Genomic DNA, 27,324 nt, shown 5'->3' with positions numbered 1-27,324 from the left:
CTAAATGCATTAATAATAGATGCTAAAGAAGTTGAAGAGCTTCTGCTATTCTGAAATTCCTGAAACGTCCTGCAGAGCAGAAGTGTACCAAGGAAGAAAGGGTCGTCCATTAGGATTAAATAGACTACACTTAGATTAGATGAACTTCAACCTGTACTAACTTAAAGCTTGAACAATGCAAAGGCACAGGGACTACAGCAACACCCTGATGCTGTTCAATGTACTACGAGTGGACACGTTTGGAGAAAAAAATATTTCACATTCTGTATTTGCAATAAAATAATACACTACAGACAAGTTAACTCAGCTGTAGGCAGTGATTTAAAGAGAAATTTGCCTGCATTTCCCAACAAATTCAATAGATAGCAGCCCTAGCAATGACTTCTCCGAAATTGTGGTCTTAGTTAACCCTGAAATGAACAGGAGTAAAAAAAACCTTCTGGGCAACAGTGCAGCCACAGCATTACTAAACCAGAACAGGATCCAAAAGCCCCAGTGCATTCATATGGCTGCAATGAGTGCCATGCTTCACAGGGAAGACCCTATGGGAAAGCACACACATCTAATTGCCCTGAAGTGGTGTCCACATCTGGAAGCATCCTCCTAGGAAATCAGATTTCCTTCTAATGTTGGTATTTGAGTCTCCGTGTTGCTCCTCACAGTAGTGAAATCTGACTTCCTCTTGCACAAATGAGTACATTTTCAATGCAGGGCACTGTGCTTTAATTGCAGGTGCCTGTACTGCAGGTACATATTAGTCAAGATGAGTTTTACTTAGCATTCTGCTCACACTGAAACATACTTCCTCTCACCCCAAAGAGAGGCAGACTGCCTGGAAAAAAGAAAAGTAGTTTTAGGACTGACTACATTTCCTTTAGCTATTGAATGAAATTGCAGAAAAGTAAAATGTCTTCAACAGTAATTAAAGAGGGTATTGTTTGTTTGTTAGGTGTAACCCAGATTTGTCTGAACCGTATACTTATCACAGAACGCGCCTTAAATCCTGACACCAACATTCCTCCTTTTGAAAAGGAGCTTTAGAAGTGAATTTAGAAGAGGAAGTTCTCTGAGGTTTCCAAAATAATAATGCCCCTCACGAACAGCGTATAAAAGAGCATTCTATTTGTGCTTGCTTTGAATGGAGCATGGAAATAAAACAGCAGATGTGAGCATCAGTTCCATGGAGAATCTGGTATTTTATCTCTGTGCTGTCATTGACAGCTCTGCAGAAATGACCAGATTGCCAGCGTCAGCACCTAGCACAGGAAGGCTGAAATCCAGCAGCAAAGGATCAGACTCCTCCAGCCTCACCATCGCAGTAGCTGTGCCTGCTCACCATTCAGCTCCCCCAGATGTGGATTTGTGCTGCTGCCCACAGGGGGGAACCTCAACCTCAAGCACATCTCTGCTGCCCAACTCCTTTACCTGACCGTCCTTTCAGGATAATCCTGACAGACTTTCTTGGGGTGGGATGGCAGGCTAAGAGATACTGAAGAACTCAGCTGGGGGGCCAGTACTTTTATTACTCTCCTCACCATTAATTCAGATTCAAGAAGCAAAAACATACTGGAAAGGATTCACTTTAGAAGGCAAGAACAGCAGAAACACACCCACCAAATAACAAAGATAACACTGGATAACTCAGAGAAACCAGCAGCTGTTACTGCACTGGAACTGGAGCATGTCGTAACAGCGATGGTAGCAAATGTTGGTCCAGGTGGATGATTTTATATGCCTGGAAATATCACTTCATAATGAGAACCAACAGTTCATATTAAATACAACCACACCACTTCTCTACTTTGGAAGAGAGATTTTAGATCAATTTGGATGAAATTCGTTCTTTAAGGGTTTGGATTTCCTCCAGAAAGGACTGAAACAAAAAGGGATGTGATGGACTGCTGAAGGCAGAGTAAGTAATTTCATTACTCTTCACTCTTCTCAGCCAGCTAGTCCTAACAAAACACTGCCTCTGACAAACGCTGTCATGCACTGTGATGCCACAGCTGACATTTCCCAGTGTGGGGTATCTCCAATATCATGTAAAGGTTGTTTTTTTCATGTAATAAAGTGAATTGTGAATAACTGTCTTAAATTTTAACCCAGTTCCTCCTCTTTTAGCCCACCCAGTGCTTTTTGGTAGTTTGCTCCACTCATAAAGCCACATGGCACACGGAGAAAGTTTGAGAACCAGCATGGAGATAGACGTCCTCCTTGACAGGAACAATTGCTAGCAAGTTGTTTTAAAGCACACAAAACACACTCAAGTTGGAAGAAAAACGTTGCAGGTTCAGTTGTTATTTACATTTTGCCATGTATTATTAAAGAGACACAACTGTTTAGTAATAAAGACCTTAACAATGTATTATTTTTGTTGGAAGAGGAATTCACTGCCTATAATGACACTTTGAAATTTCTCAGCCTGCCCCTTGGGCAATGTGTAAAGCTTTTCCCCATAACTCTGTTACACGTGGCCTCAAGGTTTAACCCAATGCTCAAAACAGCACCCACAGCCTGAGAGGCAGCACTCAGAGCCTTCACTGGAGAAACAGCATTTTCATCAGAGCTGAGGCAGAACACACAAAGAAAACGACCTATGGAAGGTAGCTATATATATAATTTTTTTTTTTAAGCTGGAAAATGACAAAAAGAGGAAAAAAAATAGCAGATATTTGAATGAAAGTTTATTTTAACTTCAGCTCTACCACACATTTAAATTGATGTCTCCTTGATGTCAAAACATGTCTGTAGTAATTACTGTAATGGAAATACAGAGGAACTGATAAATTAAAGATTCTGTATGACATTTAGCAATGAGCTACACACTCTGAGAAAATTATCATTGATTTCCAAAGTCTCCATAAGGAGTAACTTTCAACGAGAGCTCTACTAGAGCTGCTTATATAAAGAGGTAATTGCCAGGATATGGTTTGCTTTCCCTTCCTGGTTAAGTCCATGTACATGATTGAATGAACACATCCTTCCTCGTTACCCAACATGACAACAGCAACAAGCAGAAACAGTGGCTATAACTTCGGAATAGCAACAACAAAAACCACAGCACCAGCCTCCCTTGTTGCATATTTTGCCTTTCATTCTTAAATGACTGCTGAAGATGCAGTTCCTCAAAACCAAATGGAACAGTGGCATTAGGTGATGAAGCAACAGGGAAAAACCATATGCAAAGTAAATTTGAGCCTAATACCCTAAAAAAAAAAAACAAAAAAAACCTGCTCAGCAGCACAGGGCTTCCTGAAAGGTGAAATTCCATCAGATGCTGTGCATCCAACTTAGCAGTTCCAGTACCCATCTCTTGCTGGTTCTCCAGCAATCCTTCACAGGTGGGTTCAGCTGCTTAAACCAGCACGGAAAAGCAAGCATAACCTTTTTTTTGTTGTTGTTGAGCCAATTCAAGACACCAAAACAAGAAGAGAAATATGTGTGTGTAGCTGAGAGAACGAAAGTGGTGAGAGCAAAGTAACTCCTTTCAGCAGCAGAAAGTTGGGATAGAAATTCCCCATATACAATTGATAAGAAATGCTTACACATTGCAATGCTGTAAATTAATGCTACTCATCCCAAACCAATAATAATCCTACTAACTGGGTTCAATCTCAAGTAACTCTATGCATGGCAGAGGGTTGGAACTAGATGATCTTTAAGGTCCCTTCCAAGCTGAGCTATTCTATGGTTCTATTATTCTTCATTTCCCAACAGCAGTGAGAAGGAAACTACATCCTCATGAAATACACTATTCTGTCACAGTGCTCAAAGAGTTACTCCAGTTCTGACTGCTCTACAGGACTGCTGTTTATATGGTTCCATGCACTACATAACCAGCCATCACATTTCTGATCCAGACACAGGAGACAATGATCCAAAGAGAGCACAGAGAACAGCACACAACAGGTTTGATCACAGCATGTCTTTAGAAGCTGTCCATTTAATCAAATACGCACGCAAGTTTACTTTGAAGTAAAACATGTAAAGAAATCAACAACAACCAACTGAAACCCATCAAAAACTCCACCTACCTTAGGTGCTAGTCACAGCAATTCAGCTTCCATATGATGGTCCATTCACTCCACCATTTGGGGCGTAGTGATCATACTGATCGCTTTCCTACCTGCTTGATGAAAGCTGTGCCTGTCTTCCAACAGAAAAAGCTCTTTTCCTTCTCCTCTGGCTATTTCTTCATGGAACGTGTTGAACAACATTAAGGAAATCCACCCTGAATGCACTGATTGATACATTCACATGCACACACACACCGTGAGAGCATTTCTGCCCAGTATCAAGTATCTACTTCCTGAACAAGTGAAACAGCCACTCTCAACATCATTTAGGTGCCACAAACATCTCACCAGACATCTCAAAATACTAACCAGAACAAAAAACAATAGAAAATTATCACTCTTCTTATTCACGAAGGCTCAAATAATCAATTTCCACTTAAGCTCCCTCTGGGAAAATTCTGTATTGAAGCAGCTGCCAACACTACCACCTGGAAATACAACAGGAACCATGTTCTCAAGTCCAATAACATTCTAAGATAAGTTCTATTACTTGTGTGATAACAGCTTAACCATGAAGACAACCTGTTCAAAATGAATCCAGGCTAGACAACAAATACACTATATTGAAAAGCTGTTTGAAGACACATGTAGTCAAACATGTACTAGTTAAAGTTCAGTGCAATCTGCTGTGCAGCACTCCTTCCTGATTTGCTATTGACATGAAGAAATCTCTGTATGAGGCTTTTAGAACACTTTCTAAAACAGGATGGAAAAATCCCACTTTCCCTGGCAATGAGCAATCTGCTCTGTATAATGTTTTTGAGCAAACTATCATTAAATATACATATCTGGATACAAAGCAATCAGTTCTGATTAAATCCTAAGCACTGTAACAGCAGAGCACATTTCACTCCAAAGCTGGCAACCCAGGCTGGAAACCATCAGCTGAAGCAAAGACTACTTGAAGTAAATTAACAAAAAAAAACACTATTTCTTACCAGAGAATAGAGAAATATGTATGGTGATGTATCACTATCACACCTGAACACAAAGGTAACAACCACCAAAACCAGAACTTAGTCATAAGCAAACACAACAAAAAGGTGTTAAAGCCAAAACCAGATTTTTACAGAGTAAAGTGTTGGCTGCTCTTTGTCAGGGCATGATCACACCAAACCAAATGTAAAATGCAGTTTGACATAAGACAATGAAAACCAAACTGATGAGAATCATGAGTAGGGGCATAAGAATCATAGAATGGCCTGGGTTGAAAAGGACCTCAAACATCATCCAGTTTCAATCCCCCTGCTATGTGCAGGGTCACCAACCAGCAGACCAGGCTGCCCAGAGCCACATCCAGCCTGGCCTTGAATTCCTCCAGGGATGGGGCATCCACAACCTCCTTGGGCAACCTGTTCCAGTGCCTCACCACCCTCTGTGTGAAAAACTTCCTCCTGCTACCTAACCTAAACCTCCTGTCTCAGTTTAAAACCATTCCCCCTAATAATAAGGAAGCAACAAAGGTGCAATGAGGCGTCAGTGGTCAGAGTGGTCAGGCACTGGAATGGCTGCCCAGGGAGGTGGTGGAGTCGCCGTCCCTGGCAGTGTTCAAGAGGCGTCTGATGAGGAGCTGTGAGATCTGGTTTAGTGCTTATGGTAGCAATGGTGATGGGAAGACGGTTGGACTTGATGGTCTTGTAGGTCCCTTCCAACCTTGTGATTCTTTGATTCTATGATTCTATGATAATTACCACTATTAGCTCTGCATTTTTGTCAGCAGTAAAAAAAGCGCTCATAAAAACCCGCACCAATAGAGGTGACACACTGCCACTGCTGCCACTGCTGCAACACAGCGCCCACCACCTCACTGTGCTCACATCCACTGTTTGGTCTCCATAGATATGTCTATGTCTAAAGCAGTCAGTGGGTGCCGTTTTTTCCTCATGGAGGAATTCAGTGCCACCTTTGCTTCATCTGCATTTCTATGTCAGACTGCCCCCCTGCTGCCATTTGCTACACAACAACAAAATGTAACGATGGGAAGGCTCATCCTCTACTGCCATACCACCACCAAGGCAGCAATGCAGCTGGTGATTGAGAAGTATTCTCTGTTAGATACTAGATAAATACTCTTTTGATAAGTAATTTATGCTAGAAATAGCCTCTGGAGATCACAGGGTCCATCATCTGCTCAAAGCAACACCAGCTTAGATCTAGTTGCTCAAACTTGCCTTGCCCAGACAAGTTGCAATGTTTCAAGAACAGGCATTACACAGCCTCCGGGGAACCTCCGCCACTGTCTGACCAACATCATGCGAGTTTGGTTTTTGTTTTTTAATTTTCCCATAAGATCTAACCAGAATTTCCCATGCTGTAACCTCTATCAGTTGTTTCTCATCCGATAAGAGCCTGGCTCCAGCCTCACAGCCTCCCATTAGGAAGTTGAAGCCCACACCAAGCTGTCTCAGCCCCAGCATCGTCTTCTTCAGGCTGAACAACCCCACTCCTCACAGGTTCTCCTTGTGCACCATGCTGCAGGTTGAAGCACTCTGCCTCAGAACCCTGTGCTCTACTCACTCCTGTATCACATCTTACTCATAGCAAGGATCTCAAAGCTGCACATCCTCAACATGAACACCACAAAATCAACAATTAAAAAAAATCAACTCATTTAATCTCTTTACAACTCACTTCCCTACAGAACAGTTATACCATAGTCAGTTATCTACTCACAACAAAGCCTTTCTTCAAGATCCAGGACAAAAAGAGAAAGCATGATGAACGTAACTTCAGTATTCATTATTAGAAACAGGAACTCAGTCCAGACTGCTGGAACCAAACAAAAATACAGAATGGAACCCAATGCTCCAGCTGTGTTTTCCAGATACACATATGTAGAATGCTATTTATAATCCCATATACAATGCTATGAAGTCCTGTAAATCTGAAATTTCATGAAGTGAAAAAGTTTTGATATTTTCTCAGGCACACCTCACTGAACATTTGGAGTGTGTATCAAACAGTTTAACCTACGCTCTGCAAATGAAGCTCAGATACGCATGCCTGTCTGGCTTCAGATCCAATGTCTACACTTTAGTTTTCATGAATCTTGGAAAGCAATGTATTCATCTCACAAGCAGAGTAAAACTGCAAGGAAAAAAGTTCAGTGGGGAGAAGTAAGATAACCCAATCCACTCCAAAGCATGTCCATGAACCACTGGAGAGTTCACGGTACAAGCAGTGTGTGGGAAAGAGGTTTGGTAAACTATTAGGATGGGAGGTAACAGCTTTAAGTTGCTCCAGGGGAGGGTCAGGTTGGATATGAGGAATAATTTCTTCTTAGAGTGATGAGGTGTTGGAACAGGCTGCCCAGGGAGATGGTGGAGTCACCACCCCAGGAGGTGCTCAAGGGCAGATGTGACAAAGATGCAAAAAAATATTTAACACCACTGAAAAGGCTGCAAGTAGGGCTGAGAAAGTTACTTCATAGTTACAGCACATCCTGACTCAGCAGAACATGGCAGTTAGAGCACTATGAAGCAGTAAGGTACACATTACAAGGTCAAGGATCACCTATCTGAAAAAGGAAGGAGCAGATCTCAATGGGAAAATAGCTCTTTCACCTAAAAAGAAATGCAAAGACTCATTCCAGATGCCATACTTCTCAATACTTCTATTATTCTTGATCAATCTGTCACAGCCTACCCAAAGCCAAGGACATCACTTGCTGCTTTTCTGTTACCACAAAAATAAAAATGTAAGTGATGTGACCCCGATAAACTCTTATATAATGTACTGCTTTATCTTCCACACACCTTAAAAATAGCTATGTTATCCATACAGAATCACAGAACAGCTCAGGTTGGAAAAGACCTTAAAGATCATCGAGTCCAACCACCACCTAACCATCCTACCCTAACTCTAACAACCCTCTGCTAAATCATGTCCCTGAGCACCACATCCAAATGGTTTTTAAACACATCCAGGGATGGTGACTCAACCACCTCGCTGGGCAGCCTATGCCAGTGCTTAACAGCCCTTTCTGTAAAGAAGCTTTCCCTGATATCCAACCTAAACTTACCGTGGCACAACTTGAGGCCATTTCCCCTCATCCTGTCACCAGTGAGAAGAGACCAGCCATGTGTATGTAAGCCCATATTTTTCTGCGAAGTGAATATAAGCTGATTTACAGCTATCCAAGCCAGTTAGCTTACTCAGAGAAAAACATAAACCCTAAATTGATGTATCAGCAGATTCTCATTTAGGAAATAAAATAGAGCTTAAATCTAACAAAGATTATGGTATTTCAGCAAAGCCATACAGCCCTTGCTTTTGTTTTGGAAGGATGAGAAGATAAAATAATGAAACAATGGTGAAAAAAAATAATGAAAAATGTCACTGAAGAAACATTGAGGAAAAGTATTCTCGCATATCAGATCTATAGAAAACATCCGTACTTTTAAATTGACCATCTGATTTCAATTTTATGAACTGCATTTCAACACTATGTTGTCTCATTGATTCTTACCAGGAGTTGCAATACAGGTCTCTTTTCTTTTGCATGGATTCTCAATTCTCAACAGACATCTCATGATGTACCAGCAGAGAGGGAAAGAATTTCCTCCAACTAACTGGATTGCTGGAAGGAGGCAGGAGTTCAAATGACATGTATAACATCAACAAATGCGAAATGATGAAAATATTTCTTTTTGCAGCTCATTGAAAATGAATTATATTGGTCAGCTCAAAAAAAGGAAGTACTGACACACTCTAAATTACATCAGGAAAGAGAAAACAATCAAAGAAAAATGAGCTAGACAGAGCCCGATCTTCTGTTATCTACCATAGAGCAATAACGAAAATGTACCAGCCCTGCAGAATGCTTCAGGAGACAAAACATGTAAGACAAAATGTAAGACAAAACCCTGGCTTTCATCTTTACTGGAAAAAAAGAAAAAAAGAAAAAAAAAAAAAAAAATCCACAATAAAAAGAACAAACTTAAAGTATCCAGCACAGCAAAATAGACTAGAACGAACCTAAAGGGGCACAGCCACCAGAACAGAAGGCTTAACAGGACACCATGTAACATCATATTTGAAAAAAAACCAAAAACCTGCTGTTACATTAGGTCTGATGTTTATTATTATTATTTCTGTAAATGAAAAAGTAACATCAAATCATCTGTCAAAACTTTTAGTACTTCAGGAAATCAAGATACAGAAGTTTAGATCAAGCAGTAAAACTAGAGCTTTTCTGCCCCTTTATTAACAACACATCAGCTGCCTGCTAACAAAATATGCATGTTTCACTGATTTAAATGTCATGATTAGGAAAGTAAAACTACAGCTAAGCATCTGAACTCTTCTGTTTAAATTTACTTACCGAACACTTCACTAGTGTGAAATATGCAGCAGATACTCAGAACCTGCCTTTGCTACGCTAACATTCTACATTCTACCTACTATTTCTGTCACTATTTCATCAAATACTGTGAACTAGCAATTCTCTAGAAATCAAAACCAAAAGAAAACAACAGCAATGCACCTGTGATGTCTGACAAATCAACAGGTGTACTGCATAAACACTATGCTGGATAATAAAAATAACTAGATTTCCAGTCCAATGGAACTGAGTTCTAACTGAAAAGAGTCCTTACATTTCTAGTATGTACTTGTTGGCAAAATAAGACATTTTCCTCACTTGCGAGGAGAAATTCAACACCTGCAGCACGTGTATTTCATATCCTCATTTTTATTCCCATATTTATATCATAGTATAATATGCCATCAGTGACAAGAAAGCAACTTCTGTCTCAGATGCATGCATTTGCAGTTAGTAGCTTAAACCACAAACGTGAGACCCCCACAAAACATGAACGTACTGTAAAACAACAATTGTGTTTTTACCTGTTATGTCGCTGCACTTACCTTGGAATACAGTATTACAGATTAAGCAGTTTCCAACAACTCTTTGATTCTGTGACAAGTTGCAAAGCACTCTGTTCTTGTTATGTGTCTTTTGCAAACAGCAAGCCTATGCTGATCAACACGCCTCTGCATGTCAGAACTGCTCCCCATCCACAACAATTTATTAAAGCATTAAAACATGGAAATGCTCCATCCTTTTAAAGCAGTAATAATTCATGTCTACTTAAATCCAAACTTTCAGTTAGAGAGAACTTCAGTGTCAACTAAAAACTGCTTTTAAAAAAAGCCCATTTCCTTTAAAAACTGAAGATGGTTACCTTTTTTTTACAGTACTTTTTCACTGATTACCTTTTGGTAATATCTGAGCACGCTCGGTGAACAGCACTTTACTTCCTCCCTTTATCATGGTTTAAGGTACCACAGATCACGTGAATAAATTAGATGAGTCTCTCTCTCAAAAAAAAATTAAACTTCTAATTTGAAGTGTACTTTTATACTGAAATATAAAACCATGGAGATAATTAAAGCATTACGGATCATTGACAATTATTTCCACAATTCTCTTGAGAGAGGGAAAAGGTGACCATGGAAATTAAGATATAGTAACACAATTGGTATCAATGTTAAATAACAAGTGAGAGCTTTTTTTTTTAAAAAAAAAAAAAGTATACATGGTTCAATATATTAAGAATCCATGCACTACTTGCATTATTGTTCAAATCATTACAGCAATATTTAAATGTGAAACTGCACACTTCAACTCCTACAGTTAATCAAATCCCTTAGAAAAATATTATTCTTGACACGGGTTAAATTGTACAAATGTAGACTTGCACAGTAGTTGTGAAAAACCACAGAAAGATACTTTGTTACACACCTGGATTTTCAGGTTTTGTTATTCAGACTTTAAAGACAAAGCACCTTGTAGCGCCCCTATGACACACTGTCTATAAGTAAAAAATGGAAACCATGCTGGCTTCACCATTCTCCAAATTCTGATGACTATTACATTGTAATAATAACAAAACAGACAACAGAATTGTTTGAGCTAGGTTCTCATACTCTTCACAAGCCTTCAAGATGTACTCAGTCAGTGTTTTAGAAAATCAAACACAGTCAGAGCTGAAGAGTTGTTTCAGCCAACAGGTTCACAGCAGCGCTCGTCTGCATAAAAGCTTAAGAATAAAAAACTTGCACTGAATTACTAAAACAACACTGAAGACAAATATATTTTATTAATACAGAAAGCAGTTAGAAAGCAAGCAAGTGAAAGCTTATGAATTTATCAGGTTTTAAGCAAAAAAAAAAAAAAAAAAAAGTAATAAATCAGTCTATCTCCATGCTGGCTCTTTTGCTGTTATGTGCTGAACAGATCACGTTGGCTGTGCCAAAGAGCACAATATAGTTCTACAGAGGTATACCCATTACTTGCATTGAATGGATGCACCCCAACTGATGAGATCTGACAGCTTAATTAAATGCTTCATTTTTAGATGAAAGAAATGGGCTAAGAAAGACTTGATGAATTCCGCCTGCAGTGATAAAATTTAGGTTTTTTAGACACAAAAAGGTCAATGGTGTGCAGACACCATCGTATTCTATAATCTGCTGTTGAGAAATGAATAAATAAATTAAAAAAGAAATCGAGGTCACAGAGTTTAAGGCTGGTGAATACTGTTGCTTCAGCTGAGGGGAGCTTCTGAGATGAACCACAAAATACATGCCTTCTTTTTGCCAACAGCTTTTGGCAATATCTACCAGTTAAACATAAGCACAACCCGAGACATCGTTGTTTTTAAAAAAACAAAGTCTCATCAAAGATAATGAGAATCATTAAAATTGATTAATACATAAATAATCTCTTCTTTCGGGACTGAGTTTCCAAAGATATCTAACAGGACCTTCTTTAAAGAAAACCTTCTGTACAGTTATTTGTTGTATGAAAACATCTTTGTCTTAGGTTTCTGTAGAAAGACTATGCTACGCCTCGTATCAAATATTTTACTGAAATCAAACTTATTACAACTGTAATAAATATAGCTTTTAAAAACATTTAATGTACAATTTTATTTACATGAAAGTCCACTAAAGGAACAACCTCCAGAAAGAAATGGTCTCGAACCAGGCCTATTTAAACCAGAAAATCCACTGGTTTATTGGAGGTGGTGACGTTTTTTAGAAGGGGAAGTAACAGATTTTTATCACTGACTGCAACTGTGTTATCGGCTACTGGAAACACTGAAAGAATTCCATGAGTCTGTATTGCCTCCCCACCTATGTCTTCGCTGCAGAAGTGGCCTCTGTGTGTGTTTGTGAGGAGGTAACTCTGAATTCATGACAACAGGAATGGATATTTGATATTCGTATCGTTCCAACATCTGAGCAATCTTCTCACGAGTGACCCCATGTTTATTCCTCCTACAAAAATAAAAATTTAAATGAATTGCCTGGTATGATTATGTTTACAGTCTGTAAGAAAAAAAAAAACTTATTTCACAATTTTTCTCCTTGCTTCTCATTTCTAAAAGAACCAGATGTATTTTCCTGTATTTCTTAGCAGTAATCTTTACATAATTGAAAAACATACATACAACTGAGTCAAGTGATTGCATAAATTTTAATTTAAAACTTTATAGCATTTCAAATTTAAACTTTTTTACACTCTATTCTAATTCTCTCAGTATTCAATTTGCATTAATGCTTATTTTATTTTTAATAATTCACCACTGAAAGCACTAAGTACCAGAGAACAATGCAGCCATTCTTCTTTATAAAGAAATCTGCTGTTATTCACCAGGACAGCATACCTAAGCAGCCCTAGAAACATTTTTGTTCCTATTTATTCTTAAGATTTCATATTGTATACTAGCTAACGAGAAGAGAGATTAATGCCTTATAGACTATTACTCTATTATTTGGGAAAATAAACTAGCATCAGAAATGGAACTATATGATTTCAAGACTTAGAGACAGAATATTTTCTCATCAATGAAACTAAGGGAAATGAAGAGAAACATTTTAAAATTATTTTTCAAAACAAGCAGTGCATGCTCATACTTGTATCTACTATTTTTATTGATACTTGTTTCAAATTTAGAAATAGACACAAAAAGGACAGATAAGGCAGATAAGGGAAAGCATCAAAGCAGCCAAAAGAAACAACCTGTTCTTGCAGCAGTGAACAACCACAGCTTCCAGAGAGAACTGGGCCTATTAAGAACCTGAGACACTAGAAATTACATTGTAATGCTTCTATTTCCTCAGCACCTATGGAATAACAACTCAAAACTCACATTAATAGAATTTCAGCCTCCCCTAAAAACACAGCAATGAGGTTAATGCACAAACTGAGTGTCAGAGAATAACCAGCACTGCAACAGAACTGACTCTAGAAAAAGACCAAGACAGCACATCCTCCTTTGGTATGTCTTCCCTAATCTTTTTGGCAGCCTGGCTACACCAAAGGAACATAAAGGCATCTCGTCCTTCACCAACACATGTACCAGCAATATCTCCTAGCAGACAGTTACACTTTGAAAGCTTTATCTGTTGATAACAGCCAGTTTCTGTCACTATTAAAAGCTTCTACATTAGAAGAATCTTGCCACGCAGAGCACCCCAATCTATTGATAAAATAATACTACATAGATATTACTACCTAAAAATAAAAAATAAAACATCAGCACAAGTTCAATGAAGTCAGTGCCAAACTGCAGTTCTATGATCACACTGAAGAAAAATGAATATATTTCATTTGCTTGCTTTTCACTTCTGTTTATATATTCAGCAGGTAAACTTTGACATCTATCCTCAACTACTGCTTTGACAGGATACCTGTTATTTGCCAGAAGTCTGAATCAAACGCACACCTCCATGTTCTGCCTCCTACTCAGAAATCATAAAAGCTCTCTGAAAGAGGGTAATGTTTTCATCCACTGCTAAGTAAGCTCTTAAAACATCTCTCTTCAACCAATGTGCCACTTGTTTGTTCCGACTTGCAGTTTTCAGAATTACCTAAAAATTACATCTGGAAGTACAAAATCCTTTACATAAGGGGTCTAAAAACTTAGTAACATGTCTTAAGCACTGCCACAAGACACACATGGGAAGTCAAGATGTTTCCACAAGCTATGTGAAGAACACTAAACTAGAAGCAAAAAAATCACACACAAGTGAGTCTAAAGACAACATGTACCTCATCAACATGAGGAAGAAGACACTGAATGCACATTTATCATGTTCCTGACATCAGGCATTCACCTAGCCTCAATTAGTCTCTTTTCCTTTCAGTAAGGCTTTGCTCTTATTTCTTAAACACTAGGCTGTGGCAGAAATGACTTAATAAAGGTATCTAGAAAAACACAAGACTCCTAGAATATCAGGACAATCTAGTACTGAATAAATGTTATGAACAATTCTATCAGACAGTGCCACCAAAAAAAAAAAAAGAGGGGAGGGAGAAGGGAGGGAAAAGAGAAAAAAAAGAAGGATATATTCAAAATACTTTGGCTAGGTAAAGTACAAGCCAGCTTGGTTTTATTCCAAACAGCAGAAACAAAGATTGTAAATAGTGACGTAGGATCAGAATGCATGACTCCAGACAATTAATAGGTTCTCTGGATTTATGACTAGGGCAGTGTTTACCCAGGTAGTGCACAAAATGTCGAGCTCAATGTAAGGGGAAAATCCCCAAACTACAGTAACTCCTATCATCTATTTCCTAAATACACTAAATAGGGAAAACAACAACATGAACTTGCAAAATAAAATACCACATCACCACTTTTCCTAAAGTCCCAATAAACAAAGTTTACTGGCCATGCACATCTATTCAAATACATAAAGCAACTGGATTTGCCAAAAAAGTTCCAGAAAACTCACAAGGTAAAATCACTTCATAGTTCAAGGCCTTTCCTTTCATTTTGTTAGGGATAAAAATTTTGGTCTTACAATTAATGACCAGACAAGGAAATCCAATGATAACAATAACATTTCCCTTTTTGCTTTAACTTTGTTACGTATTCATGAGAAAACACCCATTTTCCTAGAAAATTCTAGTTTGTCTCATAAAAAGGAAATCTCACACTGAACATCTTAGAAATGCCTGATTACTGTAACAGCTTCCTTCCTAACTTTGCAGTGCTGTATCATAAACTAGAAAAATTTATTAGAACTCATCTCAAAGAGAGAGACTCCATCCCTAACAATAAATCACAAGTAGCTTAGGACTAAAAGAAGAAAATTTTAGATTTATCAAGAACACACAAAAAAAATGAAGTCTCAGTCAGTAAGACAGGTATTACACACGTGGTGTTTTGTAGAGGCTATTTTACAAAGCCGAAATAATGATAAACCAAGTCACCTGGAGACAAACAAAATCATGAACAGTAAGAGAACACTTTATCAGCCATGATAGTATTAAATTGCATTTCAAACACTGAAAGTCCCCTAAGTTGAGCTGGTACCTCTCAGATTCCTAAAGAAGATCTGCCTGAGACAAAAGAGAAATTTACCAAGAATAACCAACAGCTTTTGAGGCACTCTCACAACCCACAGGCTCGACAACTTATGTCCAAATTAATACTCTAAGATCTAGATGCTCTGAAGATTAGAAATGGTTTCACAAAATCCTGTGATAGAATAACCTAAAACACAAACTTTCTATTTAATCTGTACTGAATTGGAATGCACTACTGTTCCCTGATGAAGAGACATTTAAAGAAAGAAAACATAAGGCACTTCTATTGATGCACTCTTAATTTCTTCTTACATTCTAACTATTTATTGTCTGTTTCGTAGCAACAAGTTTCCCAGGATAACTTCAGTTTTTCATTACAGCAGAAGCGCTTTCTACAATAGCTGATCACTTCCTAATTTGCTTCCAAGAAAGTTTTAATATTGACTTCTAGGATCAACAAGACAATATTTTGATATCCACAAGTCTAATGTGTCTCAAAATGCATATTTGAAACAAATACTTAAATTATATTTTCAGTATAAGACACTGGATAAAATATAAACTTCCTATATGTTTTTACATGGGCAAATTTCTTTATATCTTTTGATGCAATAAATACAATGATTTATCTAAAATAAACCTTACTTTTCCAATTCTTCAGGATCAAATTTCCACCAAGTATCTGGCTCACGGAACTCCACTCTGTATCCCTTTTCTAGAGCCTGTAGCAAGCGAAGAAAAATGTTTCATATGAGTAGTATTATATAAAATATGAACAGTAATAACTATAACAAGAAGTTCATGGGCCACTACAATAAACAAATGTGGTTAACTATACATTGTAGCACGCTGAATTTTACTTGCCCCAAACCTGTCTTTCAGTCCAGGCTCAGCAGATTAGATCACATCTGTCCTAAAACCGTTCTGGACTATCGCCATACCATTTCCTCACTGCATCAACAAGCAGTCTCCCTTCAGAAACCAAAGAAAGGAAGATGTTTCTGCACATAGCAGACCAGCTCATTGCATACGAAGGTAAATTCACAGAGCTGTAACAGATGGTATAATTTCAGAATAACACCTACCACTTCCACATATGGCTTCATCTCCCAGGCTTGAGTATTAGTGTTGTCTATTATAACTGGAGATTTTCCCTGCTCCATCGCCTGTTTGGCTGCAACAAAAGAAACTACATGTAAATAAGCAATTTTATATAATTCAAATACACACGCAAGAAAGTTTTTGCATTAATCTGGTCTGATTGAAACACACAGTTCTATGAAAAGTAGAGATGGAAATGTAAAGTAACATGAGCAAATAGGTAAGAGAAATGAAGCAAGGAACATAGAAGCAAGGCAGTGGTGAATTGATACAAAGGGTTAAATGGGAACTGTTGAAACAATACGACAGAGCTGCTCCAAGTATGTGCCCTGTTGAGTGTTAAAGAGACTCCTGGCATGAAACCATATTCAGGTTCCAACTTCACCAGCAGCACGATGCATTCATAACTGGGACCTATGGCTAGGTAGTGCACTTACTCAACAAAACGTCATGAAATATGTAATATTCATACAAAGACATCCAAAATATTAGTGAGATCCATTAAAAAACCTGTAGAGGTTTAACTTGGCAAACAGCTAAACACTACATAGCCTTTCACTCACTCTCCCCAGTCCCAGTGGGACAGAGGAGAGAAATAAAAAAAAAAAACAAAAAACAACAGAACTCACAGGTTGAGATAAAAACTGCTTACTAAAACAAAGAGAGAAATAATAGTAATGATAATGATACATACATGCATATATTTACAAAACAAATGATGTGCAACACAGTAGCTCACTACCCACAACCAGTGTCAATGCCTCAGCAGCGCCTGCCTCCCCAGCCAGCTCCCATGGGTGTTATGGTTTCCTCACCCGATGCCATACAGTATGGAAGATCCCTTTAGCTGGTTTAGGTCAGCTGTTCTGGCTCTCCCCCCTCCCAGCTCCTTCTACCCCTCAGCCCCCTCACTGGCAGGACAGTATGAGAAGCTGAAAAACAGAAACACTCCTGGCTCGGTACAGCATTGCTCAGCAACAACTTGAACATCAGTGTGTAGCCAGCAGTTTTTCTCCTGAAGCCAAAACACAGCACCATGCCATCCACTATGAGGAAAATCAACTCTGTTCTAGTTGCAACCAAGGCAAAAGCTAACTCTGATCTTGAGATCAGGCACTCATTCCTCTAAATCCCTCATCCCCCACAGTCAGCCCAGAAAGCATTTTGTGAGGATTCCTAACTCTCGTTACCAGGATTTGTCTCTGGAGGACAAAAAGGTATGCTTAAGAAAGGGATTGTACAACATATCTAAAAAGCATGATTATGTCAACCAGCTTCTGCATAATGGTATACAGGAGACTTACCCAAGCAACTGAAAAACACAAGTACTACAATCATATCAGCTTGACATCTACACCTACTTCAGAGAAACTAGGATAGCAATTAAGCTATTCTCATCAGAAGTGCAGAAAGAATTCCTACAAAACAGTACCTAGAGAGGGTACTGAAGTACCTCACTTTTGAGACCAATGTTCTACCTTAATTTTCATTGTTTTAATTTCCTTCACCTAGTGATTTGAAAAGAAGGTCTCCACTGCCTTTTGTAGAAAGGGACACTACATTTACATCTTTAGAAAAGGACTACTTTGTGAATTAGGTTCTTTCTGCAGCCTGAAACTAAGCCAGAGGGAGAAGCAGATCTCTAATGTGTGACAGTACATCAGATTCATGCATTAGATTCCTCAGTGCCTCTAACAATAACTCTAAAGCATCTCAGAATTAAAGTAAGACCTCTGTCAAACCATAAACCATAAGAATAATTATTTTGCTGTTTAAAGAAATCTCACAAAGATGAATTCCATTAAAAAAATAATAATAATCAACTGCTCTGGTACTACAGATTTAAAAAAAAAAAAAAAGATTAGCTTAAGATAAACTTTTATTTAGTTCTAAGCAGTATTAATTATCTGAGTTACAAATATGTCAATAATTTCACATTTCAAAGACCTTGCAAGAAAAAGAGAAGAGTTTAGTCTGCCTTTCAAAACATATTAAAAGGCCACAAGAGATAAAAAATGCACCATGGCTGCAAAGTAAAACCCTGTACCTTCAGAAATGCATGATCCAAGGCTAGCTGCATAGTAATTACTGGACACATGTGTTACCATACTGAACTTCACATATGTGCTTGTGCATCACTTCCTCTCATAGTCTCCTACGTCTTTCAGCACACAGACTTGTTCTGGGATTGAGTTAGGGGTATGTACCACACCATCAGCATGACTCCAGCATTCCTCTTTTTTGAGATAATTGTAAGATAAGTAATGGGTAAGCCAGGATGACTGCCAGTGAAGAAGGATTGTCTTCTGGTGAATGTTCCTGAACATTCCAAGTAGCCACTACTTTGCCTGATCTTCATTTTCTAGCTGTCAGTTTTGAAAGTCACAGATATCATTTACAGAAGTGATATGAACTCATATGAAGACAGTGAAAATTTGAGTATGTGAAGTTCTATTACTACTACACTTCCCAAAGAATGCTCAAATTGCCAAGCCTGGCATCCAAGATAGCAAGTTATTTTAACAACTGTGCCTTAGGTTGCCAATAAAAAAAGTTCATAATGTAATACCACCAGTGCTGACATGGAACTTAAGATGATGAACTAGATGACAGAACTGAAATAACTGAAACTCAAAATAAGAATAGTGTTGTAAAAGTTTCCAAGAGAATTAATAATGTCTTGCTAAACTGAGTCAGAAACAGTATATATCAAATGAAACGAGAGATCCACAGTGAGTACTGAGGATTATTCAGTATATATATATATACACACACACATCTGTTGTATATGTACTCATTCAACAAACACTGCTCAATCTGCACAATGAATGAAGCAAGTATCCAAAGGAAGAAAAAAAACAACTAAGTTATTGTTGAAAACTAGGGATTTATCCTGATGAAATCAATCCATAAAACAAGAAACTAAAGGAAAAGAGGCTGGGAAGTAACCACATAGGAAGGCAGAAAAAAAAGCTAAAGTATGTTCTATCAGAGCATTAAGAATCAGTGGAGAAAGCCATGAAAACTGAACAATATTTTGTTCTGGCTTCATTAACCTTGCACAAGTGACAGACTGATGTGATTCAGGCTTCAGGATTTTTCCCTGAAAGATGGCATTCAGGAAAGATTAATAAAGAATACAAAGATTAATAGAGCGAATAACCAATTTGCCAACGAAGGGCCAAAATTTACAAAAGCTTGTGAAGAAAGACTGTATTGAAGTCACAATGGCAAATTAATTCCAGCATTTGCTGTATTTGTGCACTTGATCCCCCAACCTACAAATTAAATGTGAATGTGCTTTGTTATCAAGGATACGTAATTCACTGTCTTGTAAACATTCAAGAGTTTTAAATCCTGTTCACCTAAATCCCTCACACAGTCACTCAATCTGATCAGCTTTTCTGCTCCCCAGCCAACTCGTAACTTCCTTTGAAATGCTGATAATGCTGCAATGCAATGTCAAAAGGGCTTCTTACAAGTTTTATAATTCCAATAACTGCTCAAAAAAAATTCTTCACTGTTCACTTGTAACTTTTCCCCAGTGCATCATAAAATTTTTATTAGGGTGAGAATGGAAGAAAAGGGGAAAATATTTGCACTGTCCTGCAGACATCTTTTTCCTTGGGTTCTCCATAACTTTTGATGCAAAGAAGGATTCATTCCTCTTGCAGGAAGCTTCTGTTTAATCTCACTCTGCAACGTCTTAATCTGCATGCAAAGGTTTGTCCTATCCTTGGAGTGAATCAAACATGTACAGAGATTCTTATAAAACTACTACAGAAAGGGTGAGAATCAGCCTGTCTCCCATCCTCCTTGGATGTACCTTGGGTACCTACTTCTCTACCAGTTAAACTCAGTCCTTAACTGCTAGGTGTAATTTGCTTTATGAAAGTGTTAACCCACAAAAGAAAACTGAAGTTTTCCTCAGAAAAACTCTTCCACAAATCTTGGACAAACCTCAGATCAGGCAAGACTCTGGAAAAAACAGGACACTGCTGACGCCAGCAAAAGATGCTCAATTCAGACACAAGGATATTAGTCTCAGATGTAACATATCAGTAGATCAGAACATACAGAAGAGATTTTGCCCTTAGAATTTACACTTCTGCAATTTCAAAATCCAATACAAGTTTAAATACTGATTAAAATATAACATTAAGATACAAATATGTATACTCTGACAGTTTTATTTATATACACACACTCCTACACTTCCACACACACATACATGCCTCATCTCATATATAGTATTAGCACACACGTTAGGCTTTACTTCTGTTTTCTAAATAGAAGAGTGATTTAATAGAATTTCATTTCATTCAAACCTCTCTTCTGGTTCCAGTCATGGGCATCCCCCAGCTGAGCAGCATTATATGTATATCCATCTTGTTGACGAAAGTAATCATCGGTGCTGAGTGCAACGCCATCATGGCTGTGATCGAGCAGAAAACTATTGAGAAAAGGGAAATGCAAAATATTACAGGATTTATTTTTCTCATTAAATCCCCCCAAAAAACAATAAAGCTAAAATAAATCAGTGCCCTACTTCTGAGATTCTTGCAAAGTCTGAAATATTTTGTATTGGAAAAACGTAAGTATACTATTAATTTCAATTCAGATTAAAGCAGTGTTTTTCCCCCCTCTCTACTTCTATATTTGTTGTTTCTCCAACTTAGAAGTTTGTAACCACCTACTTCATGGCTATGCCACAATAGGTACTGAGCACCTACTGGTCATTTATCATATTTGTTAACATTTGCCATATCAGTTCTTATCTGTAATTATCTCTAGGAACCAATCTGATCACAGGACCTGGATAAACTGAGAAATGAACTGCATGCTTAAATAGTTCTTCCTCTAAACAAGCATTCTTCTGCCCACTGTTCATGTTTCTTGCACATACAATATGCACTGGATAGGAACAGCAAAAGAAAACTTCTAATGTTTTCAGCAATTTCCATGTTTTCAGGGAAAAATAGAGCACCACAATAAAATTTCAGGATTGTGCTACTAACAAAAGTCAGGATTACAGAAGAGTATGCATCCTATATTGGAGGAATAAACATAGAAATTCCTATTCCTCCAATATAGGATGCATACTCTTCTGTAATTCCATTTCTATGGAATTTCTGCCTTCTGCCCCAATCTGAACCACACAATCTCACTCACACCCACCTTCTCCTCAGCAATGGCACTCCCTGCATCTACAAGTTACTCCGAAAAAAGTGACCCTTATTTCTTTTTTTTTTTTCCTGTGTCAATTTTTGGAAACTTTAGCATTTGTACTTACTCAAGAGAAGGCCCAAAAAGATGGCACAAGGAAAGTGATGAAAGAAGATCAATACAGATCTCCTCTAGTAGCAGCAGTGAGCTGCTACAGGGGTAACCCCATCCTTTACAACTGCAGTTCCAGTCACACAGGTGACAAGAAATTTAAGATACAGTTTTTAATTGCTGTCATTCACACTTCAGGGTTAATAAGGCCATAGAAAAGCACGCGTTTTATTACCCCTGCACGTATTAAACTTCAAATCAGGAGAAAAACAATCGCTTCTTGAACCACGTAAATCACTTGATTAAAGTGGGTTAGCCTGGCTTCCTGAGGAAATGCCATTTTATGGTGACTTGCAACAGGGCATGAGTTTGATGGGTGAAATGAAAGGGGAAGAAATGCTCGGATACATCAAAACAGTTAGCAAATGAATAAAATGCAGAGATCCAAATTAGAATCCTAAAAAATTAGAAACTAAAACGGATTGCAGTGTGAATTTCACATTTACCCAGTCTTTCAGGCCTGCCATTTTTAAGCAGCACAGATATACTAGAAGTTTATTTCATCTGTGGGTCAGAATAACCTAACGCTAAAAATTACAGCAGGAAGCCAGATGAAAACAGCTTCAACATAAAGAACAAAAGACACGGGGAATTCAACTCAGGCAAAAGGAAATCTCAGAAGTGGTTGTAAAGTATATTGTTAACAAGTTTTTTATCCGTTTTATAATATTTCACAATATTGGTAATGTTTCTGATTATTATGTTAGTTACTGCAATGACTTAGATTAGTTATTGCAATGAGTGATGAAAGAATATTGCACAAATCCATTAAACTTCTCTAGAATTCTCTATTTGCATTAGCATGAAATGCAACAGTTAAACCACTGAGAGGCATAACTGAGCTAGTTTTTGGAGTTAACTAAAATTCATGCTCAGTATTGCCCAAGAAATACCTGTGAATCAGAGAAACCAACGAGTAAAGTTGCAGGTGGGGTTAGCCTCCTCCCCCCCCCCCCGGTTGATCAGCAACATCAGAACTTCATACACCTGATCAAACCTACATTAATCCAACCCAGTGAGTAATCTCTATTCTGTCAAACATAAACCCTACTTTCAGGAAATCCCTGGAAATTGCTGCTTAAAGGAAAATCCTGTGAAATGGAGATAACTCTCCTTTCACTCAGATCTACAAGTCTGATCCCATGACTGTTCTTGCTTTCTATTGTATATTCCAATTTATAAAAACAGCCAGTCATTGCCACAGAGCATCTATATCCCACTGAGACTCCAGGATTCCACTGCCCAATGGAAACTGCAGCAACTACTCAGACACAAGAATAGTCACTGTACCCAAAGGCTACAAGAAGAAAACTGCCCCAGCAGCATGCATGATACACTGTTGCTGAGGTGCCAGGAACAGAGGAGAGCTGGCCAAATCCCAAACAACCCAAGGCAAGAAATGCATGTTAGCTCTAAATAGCTGCAGGGAGAGCTACTTAAGTTTAACTCCCACACAAGGAAGGTGCTGTGAACTGCCACGTCATCAACAATAGACCTTGCAGAGCTCATAGTTAAAGACTGTGAACGGCCCAACTTCACATCGGTTACAGATAGAGATTTGCATTAAAAACTCAGCTGGAAGAAAAATAAATCCAATTTTACATAACAACAATTTAAAACATTAAAAACACTGTAGTATGTTATTTATATTCCTATATGTTTACTGTCCTACAATTAAGTTGTTGGTTATTCTCGCCTTTAAAGCATGGAGACCTCTAACAACAAAAACAAAATTAATGGGGAACAGAAGGAACTACAAACAATGCATCTGTGAAGTAAATGGCCAAAGATGCCTCCGATCCATTTTTCCCTGTTTGTTCTTTCTCCCTATTCCACGGTACAAGGTTACTTCAAAATAAAGACCAGTGCTCTTTCAGAAAGCAGAGTATGATACAACAAAATTACAGCCACTTTGCTGGACATCAATCAGTATTTTTGTTTGAGTCTTCACCTTTTGTTAGGATGCGTATTTTACTGGTAGGAGAGCACAAATAAACAAAATGGCACCAGTGAGTCATACAGCATAAAAACCAGCATTCTCTTCTAATACCAATTCCTGTTTCACATAAAACACTTAACAGGAACACACATTTCCTAAGTTATCTTGCCAGGATTTCACACACGGCCCAATTTTCTTATTTTCAGTATTCTAATTTGCCAGCTAATAGTGCTCCAAACAACTGGATCCAGCTTCTACACTCACTTCTTGTGTGCCAAATGCATGTGCATGTGTAACAGAGAATAAGAACCGCCCTCCTTAATAAAGGAGATAAGAACTAATAGCTGGGACCTGATTCTTCGACTGATGAATGAACACACAGCAACCAATGGGGCACTCATGCGTATTATCATTTCCAGAAACTGTTCAGAGTTCTGTAAAGTAATTCATTTACTCAAATTCCTCTGTATTTTCCAAACCACAACAGTCCTAGCAATAAGGAAACACTACAAGGGGTTAGGAATCTTGCAAACCCATAAACACAATTTATTCTTGAAATACTTTATTACTATTTCTCAATGCTCACAATGTACCACAGTTTATGAACCTATATAACCAGCTAGCAGATTTAATACAGTGAACTGTACAAGAATGAAACTGAAACTACGTAACTGCAGAGGCAGACTGACTCCCAAAGATGACAGGACAACAGAATCCTTACCCCAAATACAACACACACACCATCTCCAAGTAATGAGCTAATGAACTAGAGCTTCAAATATGATGCCAATGTTCAGAGCCTGTTTCATAACTTTGGCATGAAGTCATAAAAAACACTTTCAAAGTCTAACAATCATCTCTTTTAGAAGCTGTGCTATTTCAACTTGTAACATCTTAAAACATCAACTTCACATGGAATAATTTACACACTTCCAAGATGTATTTGGAAATAAAATTTATCCTAGGCTCATAAAACAATAAAGCTCACCTATGCAAAGAATGAATCTAACCTCACAAAGAGGTGATTCCACTGCTGTGAGGTGGGAAAGGAAAAACAATGAAGACAACTCTCTAACAGGAAAGTCAAACTGCAGATCAGTAGCATTGGTATGTGCACGTGTGACACAAGTTGCAGTAATAACCAACCACTGCAAACCAGCTCCTCTTCATCCAATTACAGGACATTCCCTGCAATAGAACATTCGCCTCCAAGTCTAACAGCACAGTGACACTGAAGCAGATAGAAAAATCACAGCAGCTCACTTAGGTTTTCTTTTAGATAATCTAGTTGATCTAATACAAGTTATCATTTCTACACACAAAACTCATCTGGAAGTTCAAGTGCTCATATTAACTAGACAGCAAACTAATACATGTTTTTTCCAGCGTGGACATACCCACATGCACCCATGCACCAGCTTTAAATCCAGTTCTTCAAAACAGTTCCACGCTCTGCACTCCAGTCAGCCTACCTTGATAAATAATTTTACAGTTAAGATATCTTAGAATCAAATTATTTAAAATATCTAATTCATCATACAAACAAGGAAAAAAGACTGTAACTAAACAGTTTTTAAAAATCTACAGTACTACTAAGCTATTTAAATAGTACTTGTAAATGATTCAATAATCAATGTAAATGATTTGAATAGACAAGGCAGAATGGCTTTAAATTGAGACAGGGGAGGTTTAGGTTAGATATTAGGAGGAAGTTTTTCCATCCAGAGGGTGGTGACGCACTGGAACAGGTTGCCCAAGGAGGCTGTGGATGCCCCATCCCTGGAGGCATTCAAGGCCAGGCTGGATGTGGCTCTGGGCAGCCTGGTCTGCTGGTTGGTGACCCTGCACATAGCAGGGGGTTGAAACTAGATGATCATTGTGGTCCTTTACAACCCAGGCCATTCTATGATTCTGTGATGTTGTTACCACTATTGCAGGCAGCATTTTTTAAGAAACACAGAGTTAGAAACAATAGCACAAAAATATTTCTACGCCCAGCTGTAAGTACTTATTTAACCCATCCACAGCTGTAAATACTTACTTAACCCATCCACTCACAAGATCCAGAAGCTCTTCACTCCAGCAGCAGTATTCTCTTTCTGGAATACTCTCTTATATTGCCTAACAACAGATTTAATTTCAAACGTACATTGTCAATGATGCCAATATTTGTTTTTTCAACCCCATTAAGCTACTTTTACACAAATTCACGTTGATCTATTTATAGAGGAATGGAAAATTGGAATTGCTGCCAAGTTGATTTGCAAAATATCCTAAAAAATCAAAGTTTTCTTTTAAATCTTTTTCCCATAGCATTTACATTCTTAAGATCACATTACCAACTACTTAAAATTACAGCACATTTTTGTGACTTGGACTAAAGATACCATCACTATGTACCCACCTGGGCAAATGGTATAGAACGTTTCTAACTAAACTGTAAAATCACTTCCAAAGCAAAGGAAACAAAGCATTTTCCAAGCTTTTCTCTGAAGTGCTTTGGATTGAGGGAGCATTATCTGGCAAAGTATGTTCATCTGCTTTTCTTCTACCTATTTTTTTTCCTCCCGAATTCGTCTAAGTTGCAGGACTTTAAGACACCAAGTGCACAGAAAACAGAAGTAAAAAGCACTTGGGTTTGTACAAAGCAGAGCAGAAAAAGCAAAGATTCCCACTGCAATAACTCTATTCCTTCTGCAGGAATAGAGCATTTCTGCAGTTGAAGCAATCTGGATTAGCACCAACCAATGCAGTGCATTATGAGAATGCACTTTTCCCAGCACAACATTAAGAACAGCAAGAGAAGGAAGAAAACTGGCCTAAAATGGGAAGGACTTAGGAAGCATAGCGGTACAAATTGCAATAAGCAACTCACAGCTGTCACCAGAAGAAACAGGGGCAAGGCAAAAGAGTGAAGTACAACAAAGAGATCAGTACAATTAACCTGGGAATGAGACCACATCAGCAGCTGACACAGGGACAAGGTAATCCTAAGAAGAAAAGAGAGAAAGACTGAACCAAGAAATCCACTTAGAATTTTAGGGCAGAAGCAGAGATATTATACTGCAACTACCTACACATGTAATAATGCATGTAATAAATCAGTGAGATCACGAGAGGTCTCCAGTGACCAGGAACAGGTTAATGCTATGCCCATATTTGAGGTCAGGAAAGACAAGGGAACTGGGCTGCTCAACCTCACCTAACATCAGCTTCCAGAGAAATCACAGTGCTCTCTGTTGGAATCTACTTCCAAACATGTGAAGGAAATTAAGGTCGATACAAAAAGTCAAGGTAGACAACAGACAAATCACACTTCAGTGGCCAGACCAGACTGTACTATGTGATGAAACTACTGGCTTTGTGGATGAGGCCGAGCAATGAATGCAATATCCTTTGAATGTATTAAGGCTTCTGACATTTCCAGTCAGTACCTGCGGAGTAGCAGGACAGACAGTGAAATCAAGTCTTTGGCATCTTCACCATTAACCTGGATCATGAGGCAGAACTTAAAGCTGACACCACACTGGTAGCAAAGACAGACG

At 38.2% G+C, this 27,324-nt stretch overlaps 1 protein-coding gene across 3 annotated transcripts in view; it reads right to left on the bottom strand.

Annotated features, from left to right (window-relative positions):
• Positions 1-27,324, bottom strand: part of LOC122171265 — a 44,055-nt gene that overhangs the window by 9,763 nt on the left and 6,968 nt on the right. For all 3 annotated transcript variants that reach the window (XR_006171941.1, XR_006171942.1, XM_042838689.1), the window contains exons 3-6: positions 20,832-20,956; positions 16,488-16,576; positions 16,048-16,124; positions 12,219-12,362 (exon numbers count right to left, since the gene is read on the bottom strand). Coding sequence is in view for 1 of the 3 variants with exons in the window: in XM_042838689.1 (XP_042694623.1) it covers positions 12,219-12,362; positions 16,048-16,124; positions 16,488-16,576; positions 20,832-20,956 (435 nt within the window). In the remaining 2 variants the exon portion in view is untranslated. The remainder of the gene's footprint in view (positions 1-12,218; positions 12,363-16,047; positions 16,125-16,487; positions 16,577-20,831; positions 20,957-27,324) is intronic.

This window comes from Centrocercus urophasianus, unplaced genomic scaffold (assembly GCF_019232065.1).
Source record: "Centrocercus urophasianus isolate 14NV4802_14NV808 unplaced genomic scaffold, USGS_Curo_1.0 seq_9, whole genome shotgun sequence".
In the NCBI taxonomy this organism is placed as follows: domain Eukaryota; kingdom Metazoa; phylum Chordata; class Aves; order Galliformes; family Phasianidae; genus Centrocercus; species Centrocercus urophasianus.
Note: the sequence above shows the minus strand (reverse complement) of the source record. Positions and strands in the feature narration are given on the sequence as shown.